This window comes from Myotis nattereri, assembly GCF_964212035.1.
Source record: "Myotis nattereri genome assembly, chromosome: 16".
NCBI lineage: Eukaryota > Metazoa > Chordata > Mammalia > Chiroptera > Vespertilionidae > Myotis > Myotis nattereri.
The window spans coordinates 40,262,937-40,282,732 of record NC_138091.1 but is presented as its reverse complement, the minus strand read 5'-3'; the positions used below and the strand labels follow the sequence as shown (position 1 = coordinate 40,282,732).

Below are 19,796 nucleotides of genomic sequence, written 5' to 3'. Positions count from 1 at the left end.
ATGACAGATCACTCCGATGATGTCTATAACAGAGCAACCAGGCATGGTGATCCTTAGAGTCTCAAAAGACATAAGAGAAGCTATGGTTTATCCAACATTCAGCACATGTCTGTCCCGGTTACAAGTGCTTTTACAAGCATTAGCTCAGTAATCTCAAAACCAAAACCACCCCTCTTCCCTCCCCCCAAAAAAACACCCAACCCCAATCAAAACACACAGGAAGAGGGTGCAGTATCCTCACTGATCAAATGGGAAAATGAAGGCCACAGAGTTTTCCTATCTCCACTGAGATCCAACAGCTAAGTGGCAAATCCAGCGTTCAGAGTCAGCCCATCGGGCAGGTGAGCATTCATCTCAGCCAACTACGCTCCGCTGCCAATTGACTCGGTTATTCATTCCGTCCTCACCACCGGACAGGCAGGTGCCATTTCCCACCCACTCACTTGCTTTTCTCTGGTTAGATGAGGAAACTGACCTGCTTGTGATGCTTAAGTAACGTGCTAACGGCCATCCGGTGACCTGGTGGCAGGTCAGCCAGGGCCCCAAAGCCCGTATGAACTATTTGCACTTGTCCAGGCTTTAGTGCTGTGGGCCGAGGCTCGCTCTCTGCAACAGATCCTCCCACCGGCGGGTCTCACCTGAGGCTCTGCCGCGTCACAGCGGAGCCACACACCGCCCCCTGGCGGAAGGTGGGCGCAAGCACCGCACATGCTGACAAGCTCGCGGCGCGGCTCGCTGATTGGCTGGCGCGGATCCAGCTACTTTCCCAGGGGCAGGAGCCCAGCGCTAGTAAAGGGACGCCCCTGCCCACGCCCTCCGGGTCCCCCAAACACCCCTTGGAGTTAAGGGCGTGCGAGGCACGCTGGCCCTTTTCACTTGCGGGCCTCTCCTCTTCTCTCCCTGTGGTGTTCTGGTTCTGAATTCATCCAGGGTCCAGGATGACAATCCGGCACCAAGGCCAGCAGTACAGGCCGAGGATGGCATTTCTCCAGAAGGTAAGCTGGTCTGCCACCTGGGCCTGGGGGGTGCGCCGGGACCCAACTCTGAGAAGTGTCCGCGGAGATGCTGGAGGCAGAGCGGGAAGAGCATCCCTTGTGGTCTTGGATGACAGATATGTAGTGTAATGACAACAGTATCTGCCTAGGTTTCTACGCTGCCTGTAGGTCTTGAAGCATCGGCACTGCCTGGCCAGAATACTGGAGGTGGAGAGCCTGTTCCGGGAGCTCCCTCTCCTCTGGGGCGGCTGTTTCTCCAGAGGCGCCTGTTGCCTAGGACTCGGTGGCCCACAGAATGCACCCTGGGCCGCCCTCCTTTCTCTGACTCACTTTTCCAAACCGCTGCTGCCACTTGTCAGGATCAATCCTCCCACCCACACTAAGAGGTTATGATCCCATTTTACGGGTAAGGAAGCAGAGAAGGAGCAACCCTGGAATGTTGTGATACAGTGACGCTGGTCTCACTACAATGGGAGAAACATAAAGTACAGAGCGCAGTGGGAGGGAGCTTCTAGGACTGATTCCATGTGAGGAGTAGGGGGAGAGAACCTCCAAGCTGAGACTGAAGGATGCTGGGGCTTCTGTGGAGAACGGGCAGGAAGGAAGGCCCCGCAGTGGGGGCAGAGGGTGTGCCAGAGCAGAGGTGTGTGCCAGTCTGGTGTGTTCGAAGCAAGCTGTTCGCAGGTGCTGAACAAAGGTGGATCATGAAGATCTCCTATGCCTTTCAAAGGTGGTCCAATGTTCCCCAAAGGAAGCCATTCAGGAATTTGGAGCAGGTGAGTGATGTAGACAGATTCAAGTTCAACAGACTACTCTGATGTGAGCCAGAGGACTAGTTGGGGTGTCTTCTTTTTTAAAAAAAAAAATACGTTTTTTTATTGATTTTAGAGAGAGGGAGAGAGATAGAAACACTGAGACATCGATGAGAGAGAAACATTGATTGGCCGTCTCCTCTGCCATCTGCCTCAAGAACCTCCTTACATTCTTCAAGATGCAGGTAAACCACCACCAAATCTTCCAGAATCCCTCTGTGATGTCCTGCCCAGGAGACAGTAAATGCCTGCACTTAGACGCTTCCACTACCCTCCAGCTGTCTGTCGTGGCACCTCTGATGTGCCATTGCGTTGGTGTATGTGGCTGTCTCCTACTACTTGGCTGGAAGCCACTTGTCTTAAATGTCTTTGCTATCCCAGCGTCTATGAATGTCTGACACATAGTAGGAGCTCAATAAATGTTTGTTAAATGGAGGAATGTATAAATGACACAAGCAATTCTAAATCCGCCTAAGCCTCGTTAAGATCCCTACTCTTTGTAGGCCTTGCCGAAGCCCAACTCGCTCCCTAAGGAGAAGAGGAAAGCATTCTTGAGAGCTGGAGGATCTTTCTCTCCCCCTCTCCTTCTTCCCCCTACAGGTCAGGGCTGCCAGGAAGGACAGAGGAGATGACAGGCAGGAACTGGAACAGAGCCTGTGGATGCTGAGGCCGCATGTGGCAGGCTACCTAGTCATGCTCTTGGCCCCACGGTGTGTCATCAGCTGGCTCCCTCCGGCAAAGCTCCTGGACTGTGGATGCGCCATCTCTTTCCACCACATCTTAAACAAGCCCAGAACCCCTCCCCAGTGGGGTGCCAGTCACCAGGCCTTGCAACAGAAATCAGAGGCAGGGCAGTGCGGCTGATGGGCCTATCTGGTGTCGCACTGGGCAGAGGCCCAAGGTAAGTCTCGTTTGTAAGCTCCTTGGCTTATTAGCCCTGCCACTAGAGCCATGCAGAAACATTACTTCTTTAATATGACCTTTTCTCCTTTCCCCCTTTTTGATTCAAACTAGCCTCATCCAGGCAAGAACATACAATGGGGTAAAGACAGTCTATACAATAAATGGTGTTAGGAAAACTGGACAGATATGCACAGAAAAATGAATTGAGACCACCTTCTTATGCTATACATACACAAGAATAAACTCAAAATGGATTAAAGACTTAAATGTAAGACTTAAATGTATTAAACCATAAAAATCATAGAAGAAAACATAGGCAGTAAAATCTTGGACATTTCTCATAGCAATATTTTTTTTGGCTATATCCCCTAGAGCAAGGGAAACAAAAGAAAAAAATAAACAAATGGAACTACATCAAACTAAAAAGTCTTTGCACAAAAGGAAACATTAATAAAATGAAAAGACAACCCAATGAATGGGAGAACATATTTGCCAATAATATATCTGGTAAGGGGTTAATGTCCAAAATTTATAAATCATACAGCTCACCTAGCCTGGATTGCTCAATGGTTGAGCATCGACCTATGAACTAGGAGGCCACAATTCGATTCCCAGTTAGGACACATGCCTGGGTTTCGGGCTTGATCCCCTGTGTGGAGCGTGCAGGAGACAGCTGATTGATGATTCTCTCTCATCATTGATGTTTCTATTTCTCCCCCTCCCTTCCTCTCTGAAATCAATAAAAATATATTTTAGAAAAAGAAAGAAATAGGACATACAGATGGCCAATAGACATGTAAAAAGATGCTCGAGGTCACTACTCATCAGAGAAATGAAAATTAAAACCACAGTGAGATGTCACCTCACATCTGTCAGAATGGCTACCATCAATAAATCAACAAATAACAAGTGTTGGTCGGGATGTGGAGAAAAGGGAACCCTTGTTCACTGTTGGTGGGAATGCAGACTGGTGCAGCCACTGTGGAAAGCAGTATGCAGTTACTTTAAAAAATTAAAAATGTAATTGCCTTATGACCCAGCAATTCCGCTTTGATAATATATCCAAAGAAACCTGAAACATCAATTCAAAAGAACAGATGCACCCCTCTGTTCACTGCAGCATTATTTACAACTAGAGGCCCGGTGCATGAATTCGTGCACAGGCAAGATCCAGCTGGCCCACCCTGATCCCCCACCTGCTGGTTGAACTCCTGGTCGAACTCCCCGTGGAGGGGACAATTTGCATATTAGCCTTTTATTATATAGTATAGCTAAGATCTAGAAGCAGCCAAGTGCCCATCAGTAGATGAGTGGATAAAAAAAATGTATGGTACATTTATACAATGAAATACTACTCGGCCGTAAAAAAGAATGAAATCTTACCTAGACAACAGTATGGATGGACCTGAAGAATATTATGCTAAGTGAAATAAGCCAGTCAGAGAAAGACAGATACCATAGGATTCACTTATATGTGGAATCTAGTGAACAAAACAAAAACAGAGTCATAGATACAGAGAACAGGCTGACAGTTGTCAGAAGGAGGGGGGGTTGGGTGAAAAGGGTGAAGGGATTAAGAAAAAACAATAACCCTCATACACACAGACAACAGTATGTTGATTACCAGAGGAAAAGGGGGTAGGGGAGGTAGAAGAGGGTAAAAGGGGGATAAATGGTGATGAAAGGAGACTTGACTTTGGGTCGTGAACACAATGCAATATACAGATGATTACAGAATTGGACTCTTGAAACCTATATAATTTTATTAACTAACTAGAGGCCGATGCACGAAATTCGCGCAAGGGGCTCGGTCCTTGCAGCCCCGGCTTCATCCGGAAGGTCATTTGGCTGTTCAGTCTAATTAGCATATTACCCTTTTATTCTTATAGATGTCACCCCAATAAACTCAATAAAAATTAAGATAAATAAAATTAGTTAAAAAATGAAACAAACTGGCCTAGTCCAGCACGCTGGCTTACCTGCCTTCTTCTCCCTTGCACGTCCACACCCTTTATCTTTAAGCCCTCAGGATAATGAGGCCCTGGTTGCTGGTCAGCATTCAGCAATTCCAGGAACAAAGCCTCAGGCCTACTGACCACAGAGACAGTTTTAGTCAAAGATAACATCTAGGCCTCCGTTGTGTTTCAGCTCCAGACTCGGAAAAGTGAACCAACTCCACCGACCACATCCCTGTGAAACTAGCTGAAGCGAAATCAGGACCAGAAGCAACGATCACCTGTCCCCTACCCTGGCACCAGCACAATCAGTGGAGATCATGACCCTAACCCCCTTAGTCACCATGATTAATGATTCTCCCTCTATGTAACCCACCCCCTGGAAGCCATCAGAGAGCCATTTTCTTCCCTCTCACCTGTGACTCTGGGTGTGGTGCCATTTCCTTAAAAATTAAACTTTGCCCTGGCTGGTGTGCTCAGTGGTTAGAGAGTTGGCACCGAAGGGTTGAGGGTTGATTCCCACTGAAGGGCACATAAGTGGGCTGCAGGTTTGATCCCTGGCCCCTGGTCAGGACTCGTTTAGGAGGCAGCCAATTGATGTGTCTCTTTCACGTCGATATTTTTCTCTCTCTCCCCTCTCTCTATAAAGCAATGGAAAAAATATCCTCAGGTGAGGATTGAAAAGAATAATAAAATAAACCTTCATTTTCTTGGCTACAAACTCCTGTTGGTATTTAAGTGGGCTTGGATGCATGCAGGCAAGCAAACCCTTTAGGGTGGTAACACCGCCTGCAAACTGGAGTGGACTGCCATTTTCTTCCCTCTCCTTGCCTTCGCTGTATGGGAACACTTTCAGATTTCACCCAGGAAGCTTCTAAGGTTTCGAACCAATAAGGGTGGGCAACAGACACTTAAACTTATATAGAATTAAATCAGTCGTCAATAGAAAGGACCCAAGGGATTTTGTGAAGACCCCAAATCCAAACTGGGTGACTTGGGTGCAACTTCAGGGAGGTAGACCTGGATAAGGACTGTACACTGAAAAGCTTAAACCATGTCTCAAGCATTGTAGTCCAGCTTGAGAAAGAATATGAGGAGCCCTAGCCAATTTGGCTCAGTGGATAGAGTGTCAGCCCTTGGACTGAAGGGTCCCAGGTTTGATTCCGGTCAAGGGCACCTACCAAGGTTGCAGGCTTGATCCCCTGCCCTGGTTAGGGTGCATACAGGAGGCAACCAATCGACGTCCCTCTCTCACATCGATGTTTCTGTCTGTCTTCTCACTCCCTTCCACTCTCACTAAGAAGAAAAATTTTTTAAAAAGAGAGGGGGGCGGGGGCGGGAGAGCATCTCTGAAAGGGATGAAGGCAAAATGACTTATTTTGCCCCTAGCACCACGGAAGAGAGTACTTTTCACCCATGGAAATGATGTCTGGCCCATCTGACAGGTGTGTCTGTAGAGTGAAGACACCTGATGCCATTAAACGGGGACATCATTTTCATTGCTTTGATTCTATACCAGGGGTGGGCAAACTTTTTGACTCGAGGGCCACAATGGGTTCTTAAACTGGACCGGAGGGCCAGAACAAAAGCATGGATGGAGTGTTTGTGTGAACTAATATAAATTCAAAGTAAACATCATTACATAAAAGGGTACGGTCTTTTTTTTTTTTTTTTAGTTTTATTCATTTCCAACGGGCCGTAGTTTGCCCACGGCTGTAATCTACACTGTAGTGTAAGAATCTGGACTCCCATGTAACTTTCCTTCAAGAAGGAACACACTGTTGGCAAATACAATTATCCAACACTGGTAATTATATTTTTATATTTTTCACTAGAAAGGAATGAGCTCACATGTGAGTTTTATACATCAGTCCCTTTTGAGTTTGGTTAGCAAACTCATTATGTCCTCTGAAGCCTGCTTATCTCTGTGAGCTAATGCCATTAGGTCTCTGGCCCTACGGAATGGAAGACCAGGCACTGGAACAGGACACTCCAGCGTATTGTTACTGTTGTCCTTAGGCAGGTCTTGCTTGAAATTGCAAGTTTCTTTTTTTTTTTTTTTTTTTTTTTTTACCTGGCCCGAAGGCAGGGGGAGGGAGGATGGGTGGAGGGGTCGGGAGGAACAGCGAGAGAAAGATCCGCCGGGGCCGCTGGCATGGCCAGACAGCAAGTTTCTAACATACTAAGAAGCTCTCTTTGACAGACACTTGTGCCAGACATGTGAAACTACCTCATTAAGAGCTTTTCTTGTTACTTTGATTTTGAATGAAGTTCAAGATGATGCTTGTATTAAATTTTATTCTAAACTGTTAGGGCAAGTTTCCCATCAATGTCCCTTAATGTATACATACAACACACTTAAATGTATATGTGTATATATACATTTCTGGGAGGAAGGGAAAGGGAGAGATAGAAACATCAATGATGAGAGAGAATCATTGATCAGTTGCCTCCTGCACCCCCCACACTGGGGATCGAGCCCACAACCCAGGTGTGCCCTGACTAGGAATTAAACAGCCACCTCCTGGTTCACAGATTGATGCTCAACCACTGAGCCACGCCAGCTGGACACACTTAAGTGGTTTTAAATGACATTCTCTTTATAGGAGAAAATGCTAATTGTATCTTACTAAATTGGGCTCTTCTAGGAATCCATGAACAAATTTCCTAAGAAGTCTGTTTAAGAAACCCTGAATTGTAGAATTACCACTTGGAACAATTTATATATATGTATATATATTTTTAAAATAATTACTTCCATTGTGTTAGTAATTATATGTTGGTAATATTTGCTCAATGATATTGAGACATCACACACTGTGCATGATGCATGTAGGAGGAACAAGAAGGGTTCACTTCCTTTTCCAACTGCTATAGGACTTGTAGTACTTCATTAATTACAGACCACTTTCTGCAATGTTTGTAAAATGGAAACTACCCTTAGTGAAATCCAATCAGATGACTTTTAAAGAGGAGTTCTGAAATGTCTTTTGAGAAGTGAGAGTGCCTTCTGAGCAGATCTGAGCCCACCCAGGTAAGGGATTTCTTTATGTCAGCATTTCCCAAAATAGGTTTTGGGAAATACCCCTCGGAGAGAGACATTAATAGGGCGTTACTCAAGTTTCCCCAGTCACAACACTTGAGAAACACCAGGCCAATCAGAGTCAGAAGAGTTCCACTACTGCAGGGCTCCCCAGAACAGATCCATAATCGATTATTCACTGTGCTCAGAGACCGGAGTTCAAATCCCAAACTCATTTGTCCACCGTTTATTTCCCCTTCAGGAACACATGATGGGAAAAGCTTCTTTAAATGAAATATTCCCCCAACACAATCTTTAAAATAGTGTCCGAGAGAGTAAATTCGATTTGTGAAAGGACACATCCCACTGCACAACCACACAGGGTGGGTCAGGATGGCGGGTATCCTCATTTCTTCTTTTTTTCAATATATATATTCATTGATTTCAGAGAGGAAGGGAGAGGGAGATAGAAACATCAATGATGCCAGAGAATCATTGATCAGCTGCCTCCTGCACGCTCCACACTGGGGATCGAGCCCACAACCCGCGCATGTGCCCTGACCCGGAATCGAACCTGGGACCCTTCTGTCCGCAGGCCGAGGCTCTCTCTCTACCCGCTAAGCCAACGCGGCCAGGACGGGTCCCCTCACTTCAATGTTGAGGAAACTCCAGTTCAGGAAGTTCAGGCAGTTGGCGCCTATGGCCAGTGGCTACCCTGGAAAAGAACCCAGCCCAGTACACATTCTGCAAATAATCTAAAAGCGCGCGAGTCCCATTTCTCCTGGGTACATTCCGACCCCCAGCACCCCAGTACCTCCATCCTTCCAAATGGCACTCTGCGTGTTCCCCATGTGCCCCATTCTTCTTCCAGGGCCACAGTTCCTCATCGTTTAACTTAACTCCTCTCTCCCCTATCTGGCCACAATTCAATACTAACATGCATTTTTTTTTAGTTACCTGATTTTTAAAAATGGGCAAATGGGTCGTTCTCTCAGACACTCGAAACATGCCCTAAAATCACCTGTTTTGATATTGGAGCATCACCATTATTTTCTACGAGCCAGATGGCCTCGAGTGGTTATAAGGAATACGTCCGCGGCGCGGGGTATTCGAGGGGCCGACCCCGAGGCATCACTTGGGCTGCAAAGTGGCAGCTCCATGATTCCTCCCTTCCCGCCCCTCAAAGCCGCCGCACGTGGGTCCGCGGAGCAGGCGCCTCGCAGGGCTCCAAGCTCGACTTCTGCGGTCCACGCCCCACCGCCCACCCCCCCCGCGCTGGCCAGGAACAGGTTGTAGAAGGAAGCCAGCCTGACGCCTCTGGATACCTGTGAACTCCGCGGGCTGGGCGGGCGGGGCGGGGCCGGAAGTGGGCCGCCGCCGGAAGTCGGCCCCCAGGGAACCTGCGTTTCCTCTCTAGGCGTGTGGAGGGATCCGCACCTCTATGCTCTAGCCCTGGCGCGGCGCAGTGGCTGGTGGGAGGGGCCCTGCGCCTGCGCGGTGGAGCGCGGACACAGGCCTTCGGGACTCTAGCTCACGCTTTCGTACCGAGTGCACCCCGGCGGCGCTACTGGCAGAGTCGGCAATTGCTCGTATGGAGATTTTAAAAAACGGAGGTGCAGGAACGCGATAGGGCACCCCAAAACTCCTCAGCAGTTTTTGGCTTGCGCACATGCACTCCTTTTTATTGACATGAGGTCTAACTTTCATGCAATAACGCTGCTAAAGTGACTCCGTTTTTTAAAAAGTTTTACATTTGAAGTACCTTTTGAACTTGAACCCCAGGCTGGGGCCGTCCTGCTGCCCTTGTGTCTTGAGACACAACTCTGCAGTGATGAATGGCGCACCTGGCCTCCCCTCACCCGCCAGGCCCCAAGTGGCTTCTCTGTTGATCCCCAGGTTCAAGTTAACCAGCTTTTAAATACTCTCTTATTTGAATTTTCTACTCTAAAAAGAGAAAGAAAATTATGCAAATATAAATACAGAACCTAGTAAAATTAGAATGGTCTAGGTTTAAAAAACGTAATGGCCTCCAACACACATAAGGGTGTGGCAAAATTAGTTCATTCTGGGCAAACAATGTAACTATGAAATCCCGTTGAAAAACGACTGGACATTAGTTCAAAAACCATCGACTATGTTTGGGCTCTGACCCATGAGAGACCATCTGTGGAAAACGTATCCCAGCAGACAATCCAAAAGAAAGGACAAGCTACATTTCTGAAGTGCTTCTACAGTGGACAACTGCTGATTTTGCTTGTCCAACTTCCAGGTTTTTTATTTAATTTTAACCCTGATTTTTTTTTTTTTTTTTTTTTTTTTTTTGGTAGGAAGCCAGCTAGCTCTCAATTCACTTTGGAGGTGAATACTTGACTCAGGCCTGGCCCATCAGAACATTTCAGCATAGCCCTGGCCAGTTTGCTCAGTGGTTAGAGAGTTGGCCCCGGCACCAAAGGGTCTCGGGTTTGATTCTCCGTCAAGGGCACATACCTTAGTTGCAGGCTCGATCCCCAGCCCAGTAGGGGTAGCAACCAGTGGATGTGTCTCTCTCACATCAATGTTTCTCTCCCTCTCTCTCTCCATCCACCTCCCTTCCACTCTATCTAAAAGCAATGGGTGCCGGGCTGGGCGTGGCTCAGTGGTTGAGCATGGACCTATGAACCAGGAGTTCAGGGTTCCATTCCCCGTCAGGGCACATGCCTGGGTTGCAGGCTGGATACCCGGGTCCCTGAGTGGGAGGCGGTGGGGGGGGGGGGGGAGCGCGAGGAGGAGGAGGAGGAGGAGGAGGAGGAGGAGGGTGTGCAGGAGGCAGCTGATCAATGATTCTCATCATTGATGTTTCTATCTCTCTCCCTCTCCCTTCCTCTCTGAAATGAATAAAAATATATTAAAAATAAATAAATAAAAGCAATGGAAAAATATCCTCAGGTGAGGGTATATATATATATATATATATATATCCCGGTATGGCTTGGAGGAAGGTATGATGTCTGAGTCTGCCTGGTCCCAATCCTGGCTCTGCTGCATCCTAAGTGCATGAACTTCCACTTGCTACTTATCTGCTCTGAGTCTCAATTTACGCATTTGTTGAATGGGTATATTAATAATAGACATCTTCCTCATAGGGTTATAGCGAGAACTAAATGAACGGAGCAGGTATCCTAACACCTCCTGGTAGGTGTGTATTATCATTATTTCCTGCCTCCGTGCCTCTGAACAGGCTCTTACCACCTTTCCTTTCTTCACTTTTTTTTTTTTTTTTGCCTTCCACATACTCCAGTATCATCGCCTTGCATTACTCCCAGAATTATATTTTATATTTTTCTTCCCTACTGGGAATGCCCTTGTAGTGTAAGCCCTGCCGCGCCCCCCCCCCGCCCCCCCCATCCAACCCCACTTCTTTTTATAATGCAACTGCCTGATTTAAGCTTTGATTGCCAAGGAGTCCACTTCAAAGACAGCTGTCCCAGTAAACACTTTGTCAGCCACGTGACCCTGGATGAGGAGCCAGGCCGCCTCCAAACTGAGGCTCCTTTGTTTGGAAGATCTTGGCTGATTTCAATAGCTGACCAATTGGGCTACTTGTTTGTTTTTCTCTTCCTGTGCTTTAAATTCCGGCTCTTATGTTTTAAAGTCACTAATGAACAAAATAAACTGATGAACAAAATAGGTCCAGAGGCATGGATGCCTGGAACAGACTGACAGGTCTCAGAGGGGAAGCGGGGGTGGGGGGTGGGGTGGGGGATGGGGTGGGGAATGGGAAAAGATTAACCAAAGAACTTACATGAACACAGTATATGCATAGCCCATGGACACAGACAATAGTGGGGTGGAAGGCCTGGGGTGGGGTGGGGGCTGGGTGGTAGGAGGGAAATAGGAGACATTTGTAATACTGTCAACAACAACAAAATAAATTAAAAATAAATAAAGTCACCAATAAAGAGTGAGCCAGGAGAAACCCTCGGCCCCCCACTGTCAACCCCAATAAAAACAGAACCCCAGGCCCTTTCTATCTTTCTTTCTCTCTCCTTCTCTCCCCCACCCCCTCCTTGTAAACTTTGCTGTGTAGCTCATTGCGCTGTGGAATTTCCTGCAAGTAATTAACCTGTATCTTTTCAGTTTCCTGATGGTTATTGCTGAAGGGCATCTTGCGATCATAAGATCCAAAGGCTGGCCCAGCTACAACATGGGTTATTAATAGGCCGAGACCAGTTGCGAACATCCCTGAAGGAGGCCAGGTCTTATTTACCTTTATACCCGTGGGAGCTGAATACAGTTCCCACCCCGGAAATGGCGCTCAGTCAAGGCTTGTTGGACAACACTCAGTGCTTCCAAACACAGAGCAGAGAAAGTTGGAACAATGAATGAACATGTAATAGGTCCTAGAGGATAAACAACAGGAAAAAGAACCACAGGAAGCTAGAACCATGTTCCTGCCAAAACATGGCTGGATTCCTGAGGATTACACACTCCGTCCGTTTCTTCCCAGTCCTGGACTTGCTCTCATACCGTGAGCAGGTGAGTTCCAGCAACAGACTGGCACCGAAGGGGACGTTCTGAATGACCGCTTCCTTTTTCTGCCTGAGAAGCCACCTCTTCGCTGGGGGGTTGGCAGGAGAAATGCCTGTTGCCTTAGAGAAGCTGGGAGCCACTGAAGATTTTGGGGAAAGGGAGGGGTTTATAATAGCAATATCTTGGGAAGATTAAACCTCTGAATTTGCACTCAGAAAACTAGAGAGATATTCACATATCATAATGTTCACCCTTTTATTGTGTACAATTCAGTGGTTTTAGTATATTCACAAGGTTGAGCACCACAACCACTATCTAATTTCAGAACATTTTCCTTACTCCAAGAAGAAATTCCACACTCATTAGCAGTCACTCCCTATTCCTTCCGACCCTAAAGGTGTGGACTTTTTACAAAACACTAAATTTGGTGTCTGTAAAGTGGCTTGAATTTTGAACTCAGAAGGGATGTCTACCGAAGATAAAGAGAGCAAGGAAGGGGCAGAACTAGCTTTTCCGAGGTTCAGGGGATATAACCAGATATCTATCTATCTATCTATCTATCTATCTATCTATCTATCTATCAAAGAGAGAGAAGAGAGAGAAAGATACTAGATCCACACATGGAGCAAAGAGAAATGAGTATGGGCAGAGCAGATCTTCAAATACAGCATCTAAATCAGCAGTTCTCAACCTGTGGGTCACGACCCCTTTGGCGGTCGAACGACCCTTTCACAGGGGTCGCCTAAGACCATCCTGCATATCAGATATTTACATGATGATTCATAACAGTAGCAACATTACAGTTATGAAGTAGCAACGAAAATAATTTTATGGTTGGGTCACAACATGGGGAACTGTATTTAAAGGGCCAGAAAGTTGAGAACCACTGATCTAAGTAGAGTGGAAGTTACGGATGTGTAAAGAAATTCTTGCAGGGGTTAATGTTCTTATTTTCTTTGCACCTCCTGTATGGGCCATCTTCCGGTATTCTTCCAGACGTGGCCATTCCTGGGAAAACCAAAGGAAAAGGCAGAAGGGCCAGAACTTTGGAAAATCCCTGAAGAAAGACACTCGCTCTCTGCTGCCCTCTGGGCCCCTCGCAAATGCGGTGATGGCTCTGGAAGAGGGAGGAGGGGCCTGAACCACCCCACGAGGCAGTGGGAGCATCTGAGCGATGGTACAGGGCCCTCAGCTGGAGTGCACTCAGTGTAACCATCCTTCAAGCATGTTTGACAAAAGAAGAGACTTCAGCAAGCCTCTGGGTGCACAGGTGGGGTGCACCAAGTAGTCCATTTTCCTGGGGGGGCTTCTCCCCAAGGGGGGTCTGCTTGCCCTTTACCCCCACCCCCTCTGATCACTTGTGGCAGGACTGGTTGGGGTATGTCAATGGAAGTGTTCAGCTCTTTTATTTTTTTAAATGTTTTTTTTTTTTAAATTGATTTTTAGAGAGAGAGGAAGGGAGCATATAGAGAGAGGAACATCATTCATCTGCTGCCTCTTGCATGGCCCCTACTGGGGATCAGCCCGCAACCCGGGCACATGCCCTGACAGGCAAATGCCCCTGACCTCTTGCTTCCTGGTTGATGCTTCACCACTGAGCCATGCTTTTTTGAATGTCTGTCACCTGGAATCCCGTGTGTGTGTGTGTGTGTGTGTGTGTGTGTGTGTGTGTGTGTGTTTGTGGGGGTTGGGGGTGGGGGGTCCCAGTCCAGAGGGGCCGCGCTTTGTCAGGAGCACTGAGCCCCACTCCTCCAGCCGTTGGCGGACTGAGCTTTTCACTCTGCTTAGAATACTAACGTCATATGATGTGTAAAATGGGAGGAGACTTTTGAATTCGTCAAGTCTGATACTTTTTTATTAGTAGTAGGAAACTAGAGAATCAGAGACGAGGCACCTTGACCAAAGTCACCCATCCAGCTCATTCATAGTGACAGAAAGCAGGTCCGTGGCTGTCTGGGGCCAGCAAGGGGGGGTCACAAAGGCACAGGAGGCTCTTGGGGGACAGGCTACACTCCCCGTCGTGATCATGGGTGTCGTTTCACGGTGTACAGTACGCGCGGCGGAGTGGGTGTCAGTTACACCTCAGCAGAGCTGCTCAAAAAGTCACACCTCCAGTCGGAGGCAGAGCAGGGAGGGAACGCACATCTTGTGCCTTGAGGCTTTCGCACCTCCCCTTCTCCCAGCCTTTGAGGTGTGAAGAAACCTTTTCCCATAATGTCATTTACAAAAACTCCACTGTTCGAAAATTTCTACTGAAAAATAAGAACACCCTTCACAAGCCCTGGCCGGGTGGCTCCGTTGGTTGCAGCACCGCCCTGTGCACCAAAGGGTTGCGGGTTCAAGTCTCGATCGGGGCACATACCTAGATTGTGGATTTGATCCCCGGTCAAATGCAGCGATGGCTCTGGCCCTTCCTCTCTCTCTAAAAATCAATAAAAACATGTCCTCGGTGAGTTTTAAAGAACATCCTTCACAAGAAAATAGCAGACACAGGGAGACAGGAAAGAACCCCACGCACCTGGGAGAGGTATGGGGGCAGAGCGCGGTGTGACTTTGCTCTGTTTACCTGTGTTTATCCCTGGCAATGCTTGTGGAAAAGATCATCTCGGATGGGTCCAAAGACTTCCATTGAGGGTAAAAGAGACAGGGACGCGGTTTTTACAGGACTGTCCTTTGTGATGCAGTTGGTGGCCACCATGGGCTAAAACAGTTTATGAACAATTCCTGGATGAGAAAGAGGCAGGAAAACTTCCAGAAAAGTTCCAACTCTCCTCTCTCTCTCTCTCTCTCTCTCTCTCTCTCTCTCTCTCTCTCTTCTCTCTCTTTTTCTCTCTCCCTCCCCCTGATCACACCAAGCGTGGCCAGCTTCCGGAGGCCTAAAATAGCTTCTTTGTGCAGAAGGTGAAAGTACAGGGTCACGGCTGGCTGTGCTCCGCCCTCCTTGCGTTGCTGCTGACCTGGCGCTGACCAGCGGGCCGCAGAGGGATTCTGTCCAGTGGGCCCCGCATGCTGGCTGGGTAGCCAACAGGGCCCCTGGTTTTCCTGCCGGAGTATGCTTCCCTGAGCTCTTGCCTCTCTAGCAGGAGTTAGGAAGAAACGTGCATGCATCTAAGCGGTTATTTTCCCTTATTTTCCCTCTGTATGATTGTTTTAGAACAGCAAATGTAATACACAAGTGTAACAAATTCAGACGAGAGAGAATGATGTGAAATGCAAACGGCAGTGGGGGTGGAGTAGGGGCAGTGGCTCTGGGAGACAGACGAATGCAACATGATTTCTTTCCGAGTCTGGGAGATGCCTGTCCAGGGGCAGGAGGTGCGGTTACCGAGCTGCCCGAGGTGCCTGGGGACACAGGGTCAACCCTGAGGACTCTACCCTGGGAGTCCGCACCGCCAGAGGCATTTAAGCTGCTGTGCTGCTCCGGCAGGGTTTGCCGCGGGCCGTGCCGAGTCCCCTCCACCCGGATCCTTCGCCCTCCTCTGCCCCACTCTGTGTCCCAGGAGGCTGCCCCTGACAGACTGCATCACCCAGGCTTCCGGTCTGGACTGGACAATGGGAGGCAGCAGGAGGAGAGAGAGAGTTGGGGTGTTTATCCTCCCGAGTCTTTTCAGGCCGTATCCCCTCAGCACTCAGCACAGGGAACTGAAGTCAGTGGCTGAGCTGACCGGGGGTGACTTTAGACCTGGGTGGATGGCCACACAATTGTGCCAGGATGACGTTTATCCTACAGGGGGCAAGGTCCATGTTGGTCACATTGTACAGTGTGTCCAGGGCAGCATGACCCCAATCCAGGTCCTGAGTCACACCCTTCTGCTGATGAGGAGGACGCGGAGGAGTAGAGTGACGATGGTGATGATGATGGGGAGTCCATTTACCTGACGGAGTCACAGGAGGATTTCCTTTTAGCACTATGTCCCTCTGTCATGTTGCAAGATAGTATTTGCTTTTGGGGCTGATCCTTTCCCTGAAGGGTAGTTTACATGCAATGTTATGCTCCCAGATTTTTTAAGAAGACAGTTGGATGAGTTCTGACAAACTTACCTCTGTAACCACCACTCCCATCAAGATATACAACCTTCGTCACTTCAGACAGTTCCATATGTCCATGTAATCCCTGACCGAAACTCTCCACCTCCCCACCCCTATCAAAGCCAACCACTGTCTGATCCCTATCTCCATCTTCCCAACCTCACAGGATGTTGTGTCCAAGGAATTTCTGATCATGCTGATCTTGCCTCCATGCCCATTCTGTGCTGTTCTCTGTGATGTACCTGCATTTATCCCTTTTCACCTGGTTAACTCTCCATCTTCCTTAAAGACTCCTCCTCCAGGAAGTCTTCCTGATCTTCTCTTCCACTCTGGCTGGGAAAGGTGCCCTGCAACAAAGTCCAGCATTGTGTTGACTGCATCGCCATTATAAATAGATTCTGTTTATAATTTGCCTCATTCACCTGTGAGCTCCTCGAGACAGGAATTGGATCATATACTGCTGTGAATTCCTGACTCTAGCACAATGCCTGACATATAATACATTCGTTGTTTAAATGAATAGGTGAAGTAAATAAATAATTTTTTCCTCCAGAACACAGTCATTAACTTTTAACATCACACTACATGTTTGACCCTTTTGGTTACAAGAAACAAAGACTCAAGATATGTGTGAGGATTTGTAAAGAGGCACACACAGCCATGTTGCCTGAGAGAGAGTCCATAGCAGATTCTTACAGGGATGCACCTCCAAAAATATAGGTAAGAACCACTGCACAGGGACATGGTGACCGTGCCTTCCTGAGGCAAATCCCTCTGTTCTTTTCCAACTTGAACATTTTATCCGCTACAATCAATAGCCATCCAACTTGTGCACACAGAAAAGGCGCTTTGTATGACAAGCCACGAAGGGTTCTGATGATGGCGTAGGAGGGTCACCCATTCATTTTCTAGCTATGGAAACACCAAGGACCAGAGCAGTGACATAGAACTTGCTTAGACCAGGCAGCTGGCCCAGTAGCAGGGACTACAATGGACTTCTCTTTCTTCTTCACTTCCTTTCTTTTATTAACCAACATCTCGCCAATTCCACTGATCATTTTGCAACACCCCTCCCCCCCCCCCCCCCCCCCGCCGCCAAACACTTTTAAACATTCCTTGAGGGCCAAGCACTGTATTACACACTTCCCCATTCGATGATATACCCAATCATTCTGCTGGATATGATCTCACTTTTTTACTTTTCAGATAAGGAAATTGAGACCTAGAGACTTTAAGGAACTTGCCCAAGGTTGCCCAGCTGGCTACGGCAGAGCTGGGAGAGGAACTGTGTTTCCCACCGCGCTTATTAGTGAGGTTGGCGTGTCTCACTTCTGCACATAACTCTGTTCCGAATGGAGCGGAGTTGAAAGGCCCCTTCTCGTGACAGACCCTCCCACTCGGGTCTCACCTGAGGCTCTGCTGGGTTCCGGCAGAGCCACACACCGCCCCCTGGCGGCAGGTGAACGCTAGCGCAGCGCATGCTAATGAGCCCGCGGCGCGGCTCGCTGATTGGCTGGCGCGGATTCCAGCTGCTCCCCAGGGGCGGGAGCTCAGCGCGAGTAAAGGGGCGCTGCAGGCAGCAGCCGCCCCGCCCCGCGCTCTCCGGCTCCCCCCACCTCCTCTTGGGCTTCAGGGTGTGTGCGAGGCACGCTGGCCCTTTCACTTGCGGGCCTCTCCTCTTCTCTCCCTGTGGTGTTCTGGTTCTGAATTCATCCAGGGTCCAGGATGACAATCCGGCACCAAGGCCAGCAGTACAGGCCGAGGATGGCATTTCTCCAGAAGGTAAGCTGGTCTGCCACCTGGGCCTGGGGGGTGCGCGGGGACCCAACTCTGAGAAGTGTCCCCGGAGATGCTGGACCGGCTCAGCGCGTGTGGGCAGAAGCGGAGGGCATCCCTTGTGGTCCGTTAATGCTGCTGCTGCTATGAAAGGACTTCTTTGCAGTGTGTGTGTGTGTGTGTGTGTGTGTGTGTGTGTGTGTTAAACACTATCATCATTAGGTTTCCATGTAACCTGTCTGTAGTGGAGACCAGGAGCCAGGGGCGATGGTCTGCTGCAGGCTCAGAACTACCTGTTACTCAGGAGAGGAGGGTGCCCTGCCCGAGGCAGTTCAGCCCAGGCTGTCACCTGCAAGGCCATCTCTGGATCTTGTTATAAGGCACCCAGATATTAAATCAACATTTTGGGGGCTATTTTTCGGATCCCCAACTACAGTATTGTAAAGTGTGTGAGTGAGTGAGTGTGTGTGTGTGTGTGTGTGTGTGTGTGGGGGGGGGTGACTGTGTACGCATCGATCACGCAATGATATATTTGTAGGATAAAGGACACCCCACTCCCAGCACCCCCAGACCCCCCCATTGGAACATGTGTATCTGCTTATCTCCGGTCTCTGTGCTGGCAGCAGAAGTCAGAACCTTTTCTCTTCGGCCACAGACTTTCTCAGACCAGGTGGCCAGACACAGGCTGTTGTGTGGTTGTGGGGGAGGTAAAATGCGTCTTGCTGGGGCGATGTGTTTGGAAACAGTGGCTCATTTTGTTGTGAACTCTTCAGATAACCAGTGTCTGAAGCGATCGTCAGGGGCTGAGGCCCTAGGTCACTTGTCCACCCTTCCTTCCATCCACAGCCGCTTTCCACGGCACCGTGTCCACCATCTGAGGCTTATCTTGTTGAGTGGAATTAGCCGAATGCTCGGTGACAAGTGGAGCCCTGAGCCCCTGGAGCTGAGTACGTGGGTGTAGTCAGTGCCCAACTGTCCTGATTTGCCTGGGACGATCAATGCTGTAACCTGGACAGTGCCGGGCGTGCTGGACCGCTGGTCACACCCCTCCGCCCACTTCTAGGAGCTTGTGCTTGTATCCAGGTAGTGGAGGTGTGAGGCTCATCCACAAAATAGGTGGAAGGTTGTCAGAAAGGACCCCGAGAGCCGATATGGCAGACACCTGTTCCTGAAAGCAGAGGAGACCACCAAAACCCCCTATCTGAAAGCCATGGTCATCCTCCAGGGTTCCCCAAGACTGCCCTCTTCCGCCCCCAGACAGGCAGGCTCAGAGGCTCGGGGAGGAATGGTCTGGAGATGCTCTCCGTGTCTTCTGAATCTCAGACGTTCTTGCCATCATGGCTGCTGTCTAGCAGAGCCTCCGCTCTTTACCTTGGCCTTCTGACTGGAGTCTGGTTGCCAGCCTCTCCCCTAACCATTGCACTCTCATCTCTTCCACCCCAGCCTCCCCCTTCACCCCCCCACTCTCCACCACTTCCACCCCAGCCTCACCCTCCTCCACCCCAGCCTCCCCTTCCTCCACCCCAGCCTCACCCTCCTCCACCCCAGCCTCCCCTTCCTCCACCCCAGCCTCACCCTCCTCCACCCCAGCCTCCCCTTCCTCCACCCCAGCCTCACCCTCCTCCACCTTGTTACTGAGGTCCTCACCAGGTCACATAGCTCCCGAGAGCAGGAGGAAGGATAGAATCAAGGTGTGCAGAGCAGGTCTCAAGAGCCCGTGCCAGGGGATCCCTAGCTATGAACCTGCTGAACTAGATGTCCAGCCCTCTGAAGGACCCAGGCTAAAGGCATGTGG

The 19,796-nt window shown here is 49.0% G+C and overlaps 1 protein-coding gene and 1 long non-coding RNA gene across 3 annotated transcripts in view; both read left to right on the top strand.

Moving 5' to 3' along the window:
* The first annotated feature begins 768 nt into the window (after positions 1–768).
* Positions 769–5,383, top strand: LOC308531960. Its single transcript, XR_013996944.1, has 5 exons — positions 769–995; positions 1,680–1,771; positions 1,884–1,992; positions 2,408–2,708; positions 4,859–5,383. It is a non-coding gene; the product is annotated as an uncharacterized lncRNA (long non-coding RNA).
* A 12,380-nt stretch (positions 5,384–17,763) lies between these two features.
* The window catches only part of RGS9 (regulator of G protein signaling 9), a 51,269-nt gene continuing 49,236 nt past the window's right edge, over positions 17,764–19,796 (top strand). Inside the window, exon 1 of one of the 2 annotated variants that reach the window (XM_081109088.1) lies at positions 17,764–18,007. In XM_081109088.1, coding sequence (XP_080965214.1) covers positions 17,951–18,007 — 57 coding nt within the window. In that variant the 5' untranslated portion in view covers positions 17,764–17,950. The remainder of the gene's footprint in view (positions 18,008–19,796) is intronic. The other variant, XM_081109089.1, reaches the window with a different exon arrangement.